The 14,314-nt window shown below is 41.8% G+C and overlaps 1 protein-coding gene across 1 annotated transcript in view; it reads right to left on the bottom strand.

Moving 5' to 3' along the window:
* Window positions 1-475: 475 nt before the first annotated feature.
* The window catches only part of DDAH1 (dimethylarginine dimethylaminohydrolase 1), a 57,811-nt gene continuing 43,972 nt past the window's right edge, over window positions 476-14,314 (bottom strand). Inside the window, exons 5-6 of the mRNA XM_015636702.3 lie at window positions 5,301-5,444; window positions 476-5,064 (exon numbers count right to left, since the gene is read on the bottom strand). Of these exons, the coding sequence (XP_015492188.1) occupies window positions 4,948-5,064; window positions 5,301-5,444 (261 nt within the window). The 3' untranslated portion in view covers window positions 476-4,947. The remainder of the gene's footprint in view (window positions 5,065-5,300; window positions 5,445-14,314) is intronic.

The raw sequence follows: 14,314 nt of genomic DNA, 5'->3' as shown, positions 1-14,314 counted from the left end.
ACATGCAGTTATCTGTCACGTTACCCTAAAGCAATGCCTGGAGTGCAGTCATCTCTCCTGAGATTGTGGGGAGAAAAGACAGAAGAGCTTTGTGAATAATTTTACCATAATGGGAATGCCATAAACCTTTGTAGTTTCACCTTTTGTAAGTTACAGTAAATTCAGGCACTACAGAGAAACATACTCTACTATGTTAATATCTGTTCTGTTACCTTGGGCAGCAATAAAATTAATCACGACCACTCACAGGCAGTATCTCCTCTCTACACGTTATTCTTAGATGTAGAGTCTGAAATTATAATTTGTTTTTAAGGAGTCAAGATTTCCCCTAACAGAATTAAACGTTTCAGTGCTAGAGTCTATAATTGGCTTTACTTCTAGGTATGTAATAAGCTTGGAAATAAAAAGACAGCATGAAACAATATTAAGTACATATACTTTCAGTTCCAAAACAAGAAGCACAAACTACACAGGGCACGGTACAACTGACACTTTATTCCTTTGTGATGGAGATATATAGTATTGAAACTGCAAGAGTCACCCCCCAAAAAAAAAAAAAATTAAAAAAATCAAAGTGCAAACCTCTATTAGAACTGATTATGGAATGTACTGATGTTTTGGCACAAAAAGTGGGGAAATATATACTGCAACAAGATTTTAAGTTTAATGAATGTAACGCTTCCGTGCTCAGTAGTCACATTTGTGCACTGCAGAACAATACAATGTAAAACAGTGACTAACACGATTCACATACAACTCTATACAATTTACATCACACGTCCAGTTAAAACTTCTCTGAAAATACATGAGGTCCACCGATACTTTGTTCACAACCACTTAACAAATACCATTCTTTAAGCAGGCTTATCTTTTCAGCTTCCTTATTGATAAAAGCAAAAATAGACAATCTTAAATAGTAAGTTATTTTCCTCAAATGGTTCCATGTGGATGTTGATGTTTTCTATTAATTTGGCTCTGACTTCACTGATTAAACATATATGAAGCTGAACAAAATCAAAAGCTCATTGCTTCCATATTTTCCAATTTGCTGTGAACAAACAGCATTCTGTATACTGTCCTTTTGTTTTCAAACCTGGACATAGTGGTGCCTATGAGCTCTATTCCTATCACATGGAAATCACCAAAAAAATCAGAGCATAGCTTCACACAGTGGCATGTATTGAAAACTGATTATCAGCATGGTAAACACAAAAATACATAAATGGAAGAATTCAAGTTTGTCTCATAAGGTACAGTATGCATTCACATTTTCATTACAGAGAGAGACACTGTATTCAATCCTGTTGAAGAAAGAAACCCACATATCACAGATCTCCCTAAACTCTTAGCAAAGATAATATCCATGAAATATCTATAATGCACATTTTGTCTCTTTCATTTCAACTGAGCTAAACTGATTGCTGAAAGGAAAAATCATTTGATGAATAATTCAAGCCACATTGCTGAGCTATTACCACAAGAACTTCTGTATGGGTCTGCTCTGTCATACAGCCTGACAGTTGTTATCAAGAGTTTTATGTGGGCAACTATCAGTGGCTCAGTGTCTCATCTCCTTTTTTGGTTTGGGATTTGATTTTATTATTTATATTAATCAAGAATGATGATTTGTATCAGGCATCTGAGAAATGTTCTGGTGACAAAATGTACAGGACATGCATTAGTTGCACATGTGTCACTGCAGAAATGTCCTCACAAATGAATTGTTTGGGCAACAGAAAAATAAACAGCAAACAGCAAGAACAAGAAGCATTTGGCATGATTTTAGTTCTTAGTACCACACTGCAAATACATAAACTGAAGTGCTCATAATATTTTTCTCTCTAATGCCAGAATAAAGATTAACAGGAGAAGCTGTGAGGTGAAGGTGAGCCCACTAACCAGCCTAGGTAACTTTTGGCAGCAGACTAAGATGTAATTTTGAGCATCTCTGTTAAGAGGCTGTGATTCCTACAGAGGCCAAGAGAGAGAGAGAGAGCAGGTGTGGTTTTAAAGCACCTAAATTTTGTGCCAGAAGTTACACAGTTTGAATACAGCAATTGAAGGAATTCAGGTCCCTCAGCCACTCCCTTGCCTTCTGTACACCGAAGTGCAGCCCTGAAGCCAAGGAAAACTAAATGGCAAGAGATGAAAACCCAACCTCTCTGTCTACACAGCTGTTTCTCAGATCTGAAATCCCGACTCCTCCTCTCCCTCCCCTAGGGAGCCAGGGGATTTCACTGTCACCCATTCTAAGGCTTTCAAGGACACAAGGTAACAGCAGTGTCATTGGAAACGGTTCTTTTTTTTCTGGAGAAATCTTAAAAAGAGGAGTCACCCAGGAGGCCAGTTACTCTCTGGATCTACAGCTCCTGCTGTCATCCTTTCAGCTCAAAGGAAGTTGCTCAGACTCAAAGCAGACCCTCTAAGTTTTTCCCCTCTCCTGGCACCTACTCAGAGGGAGTGAATTTAGGACAGTCCATCATGGCTTGGGATACTGTGAACAGTGAAGAAGGAGAAGTGAAGAAAAAGACTCAAGAAAGAACTGAGACAATAGAAGTCAAAATTACTTGGGATTAAGAGAGAAAAGTGCTTTGTCATGCCTTAATGAGCAAACTAGAAATGAGAGTCTAAGGAGACAGGTGACAGGTGAGGGAGGGAGGGTGGAAGAAGGAAAAAACCAACACTATAGAAATATTTAACAATAAATAAAATAGAAGTCCTACTAAGCCTAACACTCCAAATGTAGCTGGATGCTCTGGCTCCCTAGCAAGAGGAGGGAAGAGGACTGAAGGACATGGATGGGGGCCAGGCCCCAGGAGGTACATGAACAAGTTGGGATGGGAGGACTGTTTCAGTTTTGACAGCTCCCACAGCTGCACAGGTTTCTGACAGAGTACAGCTTGCCTTTAGGAGCTCACAGCTCAATACTGCAGGGCAACTTTTGAGCGCAAAATCTCTGTTTAATGTCAAGTTATTTTGAAATGTGTGATACTTTATCAAATATTTAAAAAGCACCAAGGGAAGGCAGAAAAAGATTCCCCACTGCAACATTTACATCCTTAGAGCCTGATCACCTGGCTCAGGTTTAAATAATGATGCATAGGAATGGAAGAGACAAAGGGGAAACATTAGGATAACCCTTTGGGACAGAAGAGTCATAAATAGGAAAACCCCCCACTTGCTATTTGGCTGGCTGAAGAAGTTCCTTTGGGACACATTCTTTTCACATACAATACACTTGCTCATCACTGCTCTCTTCCCCACGATACCTCGTGTCATCGCAACAAACAGTGCACCCACGAAGCATCAGGGGTACTCTGGTAGCTGCCAGGATGTTTTCCTCTCATTTCTGCTGAGATGCAGTGTGAGATATGCCAGAGAGAACCTACGAGTACTTGTGTTTCCTCCCTTATGACTGCACAAAACAGCATGCAGGTTTCCAAAGGATATCCTGGTTGGCATTTGGTTAATACTGTTTGCTTTCCTGCAGACCACATTGCCCAAGCCCCCTCACAAGCCCACTCACTTCCTACTGTACCTCAGCAACATGCCACAAGCGATTCAGGAGAGGTGGAGGAGATGTCTAGGAAGCTGATAACATGTTCAGACTATTTGTCAGTCTCTGGAGAGTTCCCACTACTGCCTCTGTTTAGGAATTGCTCCCATCCTTAGTTTACAAATGATTTAACAAGAAGCATGTGAATACAATTGGTGTGTGCTTCACTTTGCAGTAGGGGAAAAAACCCAAAACTATGACTCAGTGGGTAAACATGTTGAGGAATTTGCTACAAAAATTATATTTGCCTTAACTGAATACCACAGTGAATATTCATGCCACTAAAAAAATATAAGATGGTTATTGTTCCAAGGAAAACTGTCCCAAGGGCAGATAAAGAAAAAATTACAATCTTCCAGGAAAAAATAGCTTCCCTTATTCATGGGCATAATCCAGGAATAGCTGTCCTTCAACTCCTTCTATCACCCTTTTCTTTTGAATTTTGCTAGTAAGTGGCCTCCAAAAAAACAGAAAACAGAAAGGAGAAAAAAAAATTAAGATGTAAACAAAGAGATTTAACTCCCCCATCCTTGAGATTTCTTTTGCATCTCTGTATTTAATTTTTGTGGTCCAGAGGCTTCCTAGGATCTGGCCTTTTTAAAAACTCCACTCTCATTCTCACCACATTGAAAGTCATGGTCTTAAGCAGGAGACTTGGACCTGAGTTTGCAGGAGACAACTTGTGTGGCTGCACTACTCTCTTCTTCTGTCATTCAACTTTCCCAGGCAGTCATTGCCCTTGAACACTCCCACATCAGAGGAAGCTTTTCCAAAGCTGGTACCTGATGTCTGAAACAGATTCCAGCCACAACTCTGCCCAGTAGCAGCACTGTGATGTGGCCAGGGCAGTGAGCCTAATCCACTGCCTATTGTTCCAGCTAGTGTATGGAAAGCTTCCCTACTACAAAAGGTACTTGGTTCAAGAACCCACTGAGTTTTCCTCAGTCCCCCTAATACTTTACACCATTGAAAATAGAAAACTGAGGAAGGAAAAAAACACGTAGAGCAAGGGAGCAAGAGAAAAGAAGACAGAAGGGAACAGTGTAAAGACAACAGAGGTGCTTGAAAGATTGAGAATTAGCTGGGTTTCATAAAATTTTCACACAGATATGTTAAATCACTAAAGCTAAGGGTTAGCCATTATAATTGTCTTCCGCTAGCCCATGGGACTAACTTACTTCGGAGTTATGTGCTCCCAACAAACCCTACATCCACCTTAAATACCATCTGCAAGGACATAATAAAAATTCACAATGCAAAAAATTTGTAAACAAGGGTTAGTAGCACAGTGGTACAGTAGATTGTCAATAAAAACAATAAAAGTGTGGATACAGATTCGTCTACCTTGTGTGTAACATTATTGCCAGTTACAAGGGAGGGACTCTGTAAACTCATAATTCTGAAGCTTTGTTAATAAGCACAGAGCAACAGGTGAGTGCCCCATCTACTTTCTCCAGTTCTGTGTTGGCTATTGGGATCAGCATGTGGTCCTTCAGCTTTTCAAATACCTGTTCAGGAAAGAAAATGTAAGAGAAAATCATTACACCGTGCACCTTTGTTTTCCCTTTTCTCTAAGTATTTACAGGACGAACAGACACGGATTTGTCAGCAGGGGCCATCCCATCCCTGTTAACCAGCAGGAACATTCCCGTGCACGCGGCCTGCTGGCTCTGGGACTCCCACACATCCCACTGCAGCAAGGGAGCTGCCGGAGGCCTCGCTGGCAGCCCGGAGCGGCTCTCACCTTGGCGCTCTCCGGGTACTCCTCGGGGGCTCGGTGCAGCAGGACGTGCCCTTTGCTGGGAATGTTTAAGTAGATGCAGTTTGCTGCGGCATCGTCAGGCACTGTCAGCTTGTCGTAGCGGTGGTCGCTCATCTGTTGCATGGTCTGCCAGGAGACATAAAGTGCAGCTATTCAGATCAAACACATTAGCAGTCCCAAAGTAATGGGAGAACAGAATCCTCAGAAATAGCTAATTGTGATTGCCAAGGCAGCCAAGGGCCATTTTGCTACGCGGCAAGTACAGATAGCTCCTTTTATCTCTGCCTTTATGGAAGAATCTACTGAACCTAATGGAAAGGAGCAGTAGAAAACGTTTGCGCAATGGTTCTTGCAAGCAGCAGGATTAAGCATCCTCTGTGGGGTCTTTTCCTCAAGGATTGAGCACTGAGTACACAAAACTGCTCCTGATTTACTGAGACTATGGGCGCTCAGCACCTATAAAAAAAGCAACCATTGTTCAATATTTATATAATGAGTATGAATTAAACTAAACAGGACAGGAATGGCTCCTAGCTTGGATATCAGCCAAATCTTAATTCTTTTCAAGGACCTCCGTTCTGCTCTGCAAGCAGTTACTCTTTCACTAAGCACCTGTGCTGGGGAGCGAGCAGGCACGTCTGCGCTAATCCCCGTTCCCAAGGGGACAACACAATACCCGCCTTGCAACACAAGAGCTGCTGGGTTTCAGAGGTTTGGGTTATAAATATCAGGCTCATACACAAATGTAGACCCTGGCTGGCTGAAATTTCAGAGACAGAGACTCTCAGGACACAACAAGCATGCAATGCCATGTTTTGGATCATATCTGTTTTAGTAAGGATGGGAAAAGCCTGAAGACAAGATGCCTGACTCCCAGTTGCAGCATTCCATCTTTACATCAGCTTCAGCCTCACAGAGACCAAGAATAATGCAGAACTGAACAAGGCTCAAAGTCCAAAACTTTGGTCCTACTGAAAACCTAAACAAATGCAAGTGTTTCCATTTCTCCCCCAGCCCACCTGTGTTCCCACATACATTGCAAAGATGCAAACAGAAAGAAAAGGCTTTTTATTTTTTTTAGCTTAAAATATTCACACTAATACTATCTTTAGAAAAAAATGGTCTTTTGTTAACAAGATTTTTCAACTAAATTCCCTTATCAGGGAGAGCCTAGAGATTTACATCACATAGCAGAAAGCAGACTTCAATTTTAGGCATAGTTAACGTTGTCATTAAGTTGCTTCCAAGGTCATTCATCTATACTACTTCTCATTCATTAAAGAAATACTACATGTAGCTGATTTATAACAGGGTCTATAACATAGTGGGAAGCAACAAAGAACTCATGCTTGCCCACACCTACAGTAACTAAATCCTTTATAGGTCTACATTTTTCATGTTCTAGCCTGAGTCATCCACATCCCGTGGAGAACATGAAACTCACAACAAAGAATGCCATGCATTCTTGAGGAAGTGTTATCAGATTGTCATTTCTTGTTCCTTCTCATGTTATGAAACTCTCCCAAGTTCCCAAGGACACATCTACCTCCATAAAAGGTTAATGTGTTTTTCTGAGGAAAAATCCTTGCACCTTTACTTCACCAGATGTAATTTTGTATTTTTGTATGCTTAGCACAGTTAATTTAATTTTTTTTTTTTATAATTCTGTTTCTGTTACGTTGCCAAGATTAATTTTATTCTGCTTTCCTTGATGCTGCAGACAACCTGCACCTCGTGTGGCTCTTCTACCTGGTAACCAGTCAGCAGACATGTCCTCTACCTGCAGCTTCCATTTTCCTTCCTATACAACGTTTTTAAGCCTTGACTAAGGAAACATTTATTAAATCTGAACTAAAACACATGCATCAGTAGAAGAAAAAACACTATGTCTGGATTTTACAAAGTTCCTGAACAGTTCTTTCTCTACTCCTTATTGGAAATAGAATTCTGATATTGTAGGTTTTCTGTAGGAACACCAGAAATACATTGTGAACCACTCTGAAACGCTTCCATATGAAATTATGAAAGAATTCTTAAGCAGAAGGGTAAAGACAAGTCTCCCATTCATTTGCTTCTGCAAAATGCTTAAGTGGGAACTACAGCAGCAAGCAGAAATAAAGGACAAGTGGCAGGGCTCTAGTGCCTCAAGGACTGGCTTTGGGGAACATGAGAGATGATGCCAAGGGCATGTTAAGAGGAATGTTTTCAGTACTAAAAAGCACACAAACTGGCTGAATTAGTTCAGAAACAAATAACAAAACCTGAGTGAGAAAGTGAGACAAAGCAGCACAGGAGTTTGAGGACACAGCTGTGATAGTGGGACTGGGATCTCAGCTAGCCAGAACAACACCACAAGAAAGCTTTTATTACTAACTGGAGGTTTGACAATACAAGATTACTCCCTTCCTCAGCTCTTAAGATAAAAAGGAAATCATATTTGCAAGCTTTCATCGCTGTTATAACCATGCCTGACTGTTGCAGTAGAATTTCAAAAACCACTTACTTGAGAGAGTGCACAGGCAATAACACCCCAAACCTGCCACACAGGGAGGCTCTGGATGCAGCAGAAATGCACCAATATGACACAATCAGGGTACTTAACAGACCCATGTGGTTTTCTCTATTTCTATTATGTGAAGTCATTAAGCACATGTGCCTGGCCAGATTGACTCCAGGGCAGAGAAAAGAAGATAAAAGCAAGGTCCTTTGATTGTATTTTCTATCAGATACAAAGTATGATGAATTCATAGAGGGCTGGCTTTCTGTCCACAAATGTACAACCAGCTACGTTAAGAGCCAGGCATTTCCCGCGTGCCTGGTTTTTCTGGGAATTTTCTTCAGCCTAAAGAGGGTAATTTTCACTGCACATTCTCTCAGCCCTTAGTCATGTTTTCCTTATGTTGAAGTCATTCACATAGCCTAAAATGCCTTTTCTATAGTTTTTTTACAGTGTGTCCTCAGACAACTGAGGTAATGGATAAGCTAAATAATCCTAACTATGAAGCAGCATTATGCATGAAGGAAAAATGTGTATGTGTTTCAGGTCTATTATCACTGATAGAACTAAGATGACTGCATGCACTTTTAAAAGAGGCCAAGCCTAGCTACAAATTTTTCCCCCTCCATGAGGAAGGCCCCAGTCTGAGCCCTGCTGCCCACTCACTCTGGAACCTACTCACATCCAGACTCCAATGCACATTTTTATATCCAAATCCTCACAAGCAACACCAAACATACACTGAATGTTCCTCTTGCTAACAGGGCATTGAGCATCACACTTAAAAATGCCTGTGTGATGCTGACAGAAAAGCCCACATTTCTAGGTTTTGATGTTTGTATTGATTAGCTACTGTTCTCCTGACCACCAGCATTTAAAAGGAAAATCAAATCTAAGCTCAAGTTGAGTGTACATAACCCTGGGATCATTCCCTCACCAACTTTTAGCTATCCTTTCTCAAATCCTTCAAGTCAAAGTATTCTTAAAAGAAAACTAGTCACGTCAAACTATTTAAGATATTTTTTCTATCCCACCTATTTTCTTTCTTTCCAAGCACATTAAACTTTGGTCTGTTTGACACTGATGCTTAAGCAACCTTTGGCCTAGGATCCAAGAGAACGAAAAGTGTGAGAAAGGATTCAACTACATCAAGATTTTGCCTACAATCACAAAAATGAAGTATTTTTGTGGGGCAGGGAAACTAAAATCAATGAGGATAACAGCAATGGGCAGTCACATGCCCCCAGGCTCTATGGGAGTTTGGAAGGTCAATGTGTTTCTTTTCTGGAGGAAAGACCACTTGTCTGGGAACAATGTTGGGCTATGCCATTATGCAGCAAAGGCAAAAGATGAAGACAGGCACCTGGCCAGTCCACTGCCATCTGGAGGGACAGCTGAGAAAGGTAAATTACTGCTTGCTACATGGAAAATAGTGCTGATGGCCAAATCTGATTTTTTTAAATTCTTGCAGCGCCCAGAAGAGCTGCTTTTTTAGTGCTGTATGGTAGGATGTCTCCACTCTCAGGTGATGGTACCCACTTTTTGCATCCCAAGACAGGGAGTGGAGGTGACCAAGATTTGGTGCATGGTTTCCAGGAACCTCAACTCATCAGCTGTCATACAGAGCGATACCAGCTCAGCACTGTCCCAGGCCCAGGAGTCTGTCCAGTTTGCTTTTGAACATGTAGCAAGGTAGTGACAGAGTTCAGACAGGTACTGTGCAAGGAAAGATTTCTCTTTTATTTTTTTTTTTTTTTCTAATTTGCCTCTTTAAAGCTTACCTTTACATACTTTTAGAGCTCCCCTGATTCTTGCACTGGAAGACAAAGTGAACAATTGATCCCCTGGTCACCTTTTCCACATTATTCCTGACCTTCTAGGCATCTCTGATCCTATCTCAGTTGTATTTTTTTCCAGGTTATAATCATAGCTTGCTTAGTTTGTCTCCTTAGGCAAGCTGTCCAGATATCTGTCAGTGGAACTTACCTGAATCTTTCCAGTAATACTTCACATTTTTTGAAATGAAGGGCCCGTGCATGCAAAGTACACACAACAGACAACATGCAGATGCACCACAGCTTTATCAGTGGCAAAATTATGTTCTCCATTTGGTTTTCAGCTGAGCTAGAAAGTTCAACAAGCTCAGGATATAACTTCTGCAGTAATGATCAGTCAGAGCACATTATTTCATATGTGATGTTCAGAATAACATCACACTGACATTCAGAGTTGTCATTTTCTCTGTCCCAGCTGCACATCACTTTACACTGAAACTGAAATTCATTCACTGATTTATTGCCCTGATTGTCCTTGAAGTTCATTCCTCATTTCTTCATATTTAGAGAAACAATTTGCACCAGAGAGAGAAAGCAGCAGCCTTCAATTCAAGAAAGTACAGGACAGAGTGGAGCTGATGAGCTGTGCCACAATGCCATGTGCCTTGCACAGGGACTCAGCAGCTTCTCAGAGTTTCCTTGAAACAAAGCAGTGACCATGAAACACTTGGCTAGGCTGGCCAGAGGGGACAGAAGAGCAGAGCTGGAAAAGCCATCGACCTTGCTGGAATGTCAAGATCTATCAGGAGTGTCCCCCCTGACATGCAGACAGGCAGAAGCAACAATAGTATAGTAGGCACAGTAGGAAGGGGCCATCACAGCCACTGTGAGCAGCATAAATCAAAGCAGAACGATCTAAGCCTTCTTGTCAGGTACCAAGAAGTCTGATAGAGATATAGGATAGGACAGCATAGACCTATAGACACAAACTACATTGAAGATCTCTTCGAAGCCAGTAGTGCCCTGATCTGCCATGGTCAGTACACCACATTTCTCAGTCCATACACAGCCAGAGTGTTGCTTTAATTTCCGCCTACCACCCACGGTCTCAGCAGCTGGGCTTTGGGCTTTGCCTCCCTGCTGCACCCTCTCAGTCATGTTTTCCAGAATGAAGAGTTCTTTTAAGCAACCTCTCCCACCCTTCTCCTCGGCCTTTCCTGGCGTGGGATGCCTTTTGCATCATCACAGATGTGATGGGTACCCAGTGTCATTCATGTGCACATCTGCACCATCCCTCATGGCCACACTGTCACCTGCCTGCCAGCTCTGCCAAGGACCACTGCAAAGGGAAACCATGACCTGAGAAGGAGAAAAGGAAGTGGATTACGTCGGCTGTTGCTTTCAGTTGAGAAGGCAAGGGCACGAACATCCTGTCATTCCGAACAGGAACTTGAGGAGAGAATAGTCAAAGGGGAAAAAAAAGAAGCAAAGGAATAGAAACGTGAGTCCCCATTTACACAAAGCAAATGACATTTCCTCAGTCAGCCTCTGACCCAGCTCCTGTGGCTGACTGCCTTACTGGTGAGGAAAAACGTGTATTGAAAGGGACACTTTCCTCACTCTTTAAAAACAAACGAAAAAACCTGCCTGTTTAATACAATGATCTCTAGTCTATAAATACATACTTTATTGAATCTTTATCTTCCAAAGATTCTTCTGCACATATGCAAACTGAACATCACTAACAATCAGGTAAGTGCAGTGTCTATTACATCATCTACAATTAATTCAAAGTAAAACCCAATTAGTTGACTTTTTAAGGTAGGGGGTCATCTGGTACTCAGTGGAGACCTACATCCTCTGAGATGATGTGTACTCCTAATTCATACAGTAATGAAGAATCAGAAGGAGATAAAGGAAAGTACATAGAATTTTATAAGTTGATTAATTTATTGATTATGAATTGATTAATTTTCCTATCTACAAGGCTGAGAGAAGCAGTCTCAATTTTTAATGTTTAGCTTTAAGGAGAAAAGTTCTCAACAGTTCTTTGTATTTCACTAACCTTTCTTTGTTGCTGCATTACAAAAAAGTCAGCATTCATCTGCACTTTCTGCTAATTCCCTACCTGATGTCATCTTCTTTGGGTTATTAATATTAGTAATGATTTCCACAGCAACCCATTGTGATAGCATAAATAGAGGATTATGACTTCATGTGGGGAATAAGCAGAGGCACAAATGATGAATTCTTAAGGAAGAAGAGATAATGTTTTCATGCAAACTTGTGCATTACTAGAAAAGACAGTTGCTATACAGACGATAGGAAAAGCAGATTTAGCTGAGCCTTTTCCTGCTGCATGACAGTACAGGCTGTTTTCTACGAACACCAGAGAGATGTTTTCCCTCAGGTGTCTGGAGGCACTTCTGTGGCAGAGCTGGGAACCCCTCTGCTTTATCCAGGCACTATAACCCTCCTCTCATGCAGGGGAACAGTACTCAGCTCTTCAAAAGCTGGCACACTGCAGAGACTTCAGTTACACAAGATGGAGTAAGAACAAAAGGCATTTAATCAAAGGAATGGGGGCAACTGCCAATGTGAGAACTCCTTGTGCTCAAGTTTTTAAAAGCTCTGCTCTGATCATAGTTTGGATACAGACCAAGGGCATGGTTACCCAGAAGAGACTCCTTTCTATATTATCCTTAAGATGTGGTTTTGATAAGCCTCCCTTGACCACTGTCAAAACAGCTGCATTAGCAATAGCATCCTCCAGGGAATAATTTAGGGGATGAATGAGCAGCCCCATTCCCAACAGAAGATATTGAGCGAGAGAGTCAAGAACAAGTGAGGACAATCATGTCCAAGCTCTTATTGAAAGCAGTAGGAAAAAAGAAAGGAATATTGCTAAAGTCATGGCATTGCACTACTCCAACAGTCCTGACCATTAAGAAATCCCATTGAATAATGAGACTGGACTCCAAGATACCAAGATGACCAGCACCAAAAGTGCAGATGTCATCACTGCTCTGGGTCCTGATAGCACAAGCCTGTGAGGGGACACGAGGGGTTACACCGTCAGCTGCATCACCTGCTCTGCCTTGCACCTGGACTGGCAACGCCACTCAGTCCTGACATCTGCCACAGCCACACTGCCTCTGTAATTAGCATATGCTCCTCTCAAATAACCAGCTGAAATCTCAGATGTTTCTCATGGCACTCCATTACTCCAGATCTCAGAGGAATTATGCCAGACTCAGCTGACTGCAGGACTAAGCTCAGGCCATATGGTGGGATGAGTGCCCTCCCTTCCAAGATCCATCAGCAATCCCCATGCACCCTGCATTACCACAGATCAGTGGATTCACACCAAGGCTCTCTCTACCAGTCCTGTGGAGAGACCCTAGGGCTGGTCTTTTGCTCAATGCCTACCCAAAGGACAGACTCATTTCTCAATGGGTGGGAGAACGACTTTATTAGTAGGAACTTGCTACAGATACAATCCATACTGCTTGCAAGGGAATAGTTGAGCTTGTCAAAGCCTGGGAATAACATGTGCAACCCTCAGATCCTCTGGGATTACTACTGAGTTATCCAAAGGGTGACAGAGATGGTTGGATCAAGGACTGCATCCACAGTCACCTGCTGCTGTCCAAGTCTTCACTCATCACAAAGCAGAGGGAAACTGCTCTGTACCAACCTATACAAACAGCCACAAATGTGGCTTTTCTGGATTTAGTATAAAGAACAAGAGAGGAATGTGCAACGGATGCGATGCTGTGTCACAGTTCCCATTGTCACCTTGCCTAGCTTTTGCCTTTGCTGTCGGAAGCTGAACTGGATTATGGCCTGGGCCAGTTCCTGCTCTTCTGCTATCCCAGCAAGACCCCAGGGCTGTGTCCCTTGCTGGGGAAAAGGTGGCACAGAGTGCTCACCTGCAGCACTGCCACATCAGCTCCCTACACTGGGACTGGCACTGTCTCAGCCCTAATCTGTCCTCATTCACATTCACAGTAAAGGTCAGCAACTCTGACAGTGCATTATCAGAGCCCAAAGGTGACATGTTTATAGGAAAACCTGGCCTCACCGAGGGAACTGAAAAATAATCCCAGGCTTCATCTTCTCAACAGCCATGGCTAATGTTCAAATGTGGAATTACATGTACAGAATTATAAACAGGTTTAACTACAAGAAGGAATTAAATGCATGCTGAAAACAGCATAGGGAAGTTAAAGTTTCAGATGTGATAGTCACCAGAGGCCCTAGTGCTTTCTGCACTTAATCTGTCTCTTTCTTTCACCAAGTTTCCTCAAGTGCCACTTTTCAGCTGCAGTCCAAATAAATACACTACACTTGCCAAAACCTGAAGAGGATTTAATGGTTAAAATGTCTTTTCTGATTTATTATCTGCTTCTAGCATGTAGTCTATTATCCTAAACTCAATGGATTCATTTCCCAGCTCACTTGCAGTGCTTTACATTACACATACTGCACTGAACTCACAATCAATTGCACTTGGCCATACGTGAGCACCAGATGCAATTTCTTTTTCTATTTTTAAAGTATTGTAAGGATACATAAGTTGCACCAGTAAGAACAATCAAGAAAAATCTCTATTTCAAACAAGATTGTAAGCAGATAAATCCTGTTTTAAATGTAAAATGCTAGCATAGCATGATGTAGAAGTTCACTTGTAGCAGCTGCCTAACATGACATGCGAAAACAAC

The sequence above is a fragment of the Parus major genome, chromosome 8, assembly GCF_001522545.3.
Source record: "Parus major isolate Abel chromosome 8, Parus_major1.1, whole genome shotgun sequence".
In the NCBI taxonomy this organism is placed as follows: Eukaryota; Metazoa; Chordata; class Aves; order Passeriformes; family Paridae; genus Parus; species Parus major.
This window is presented reverse-complemented; position numbering and strand designations above follow the sequence as displayed.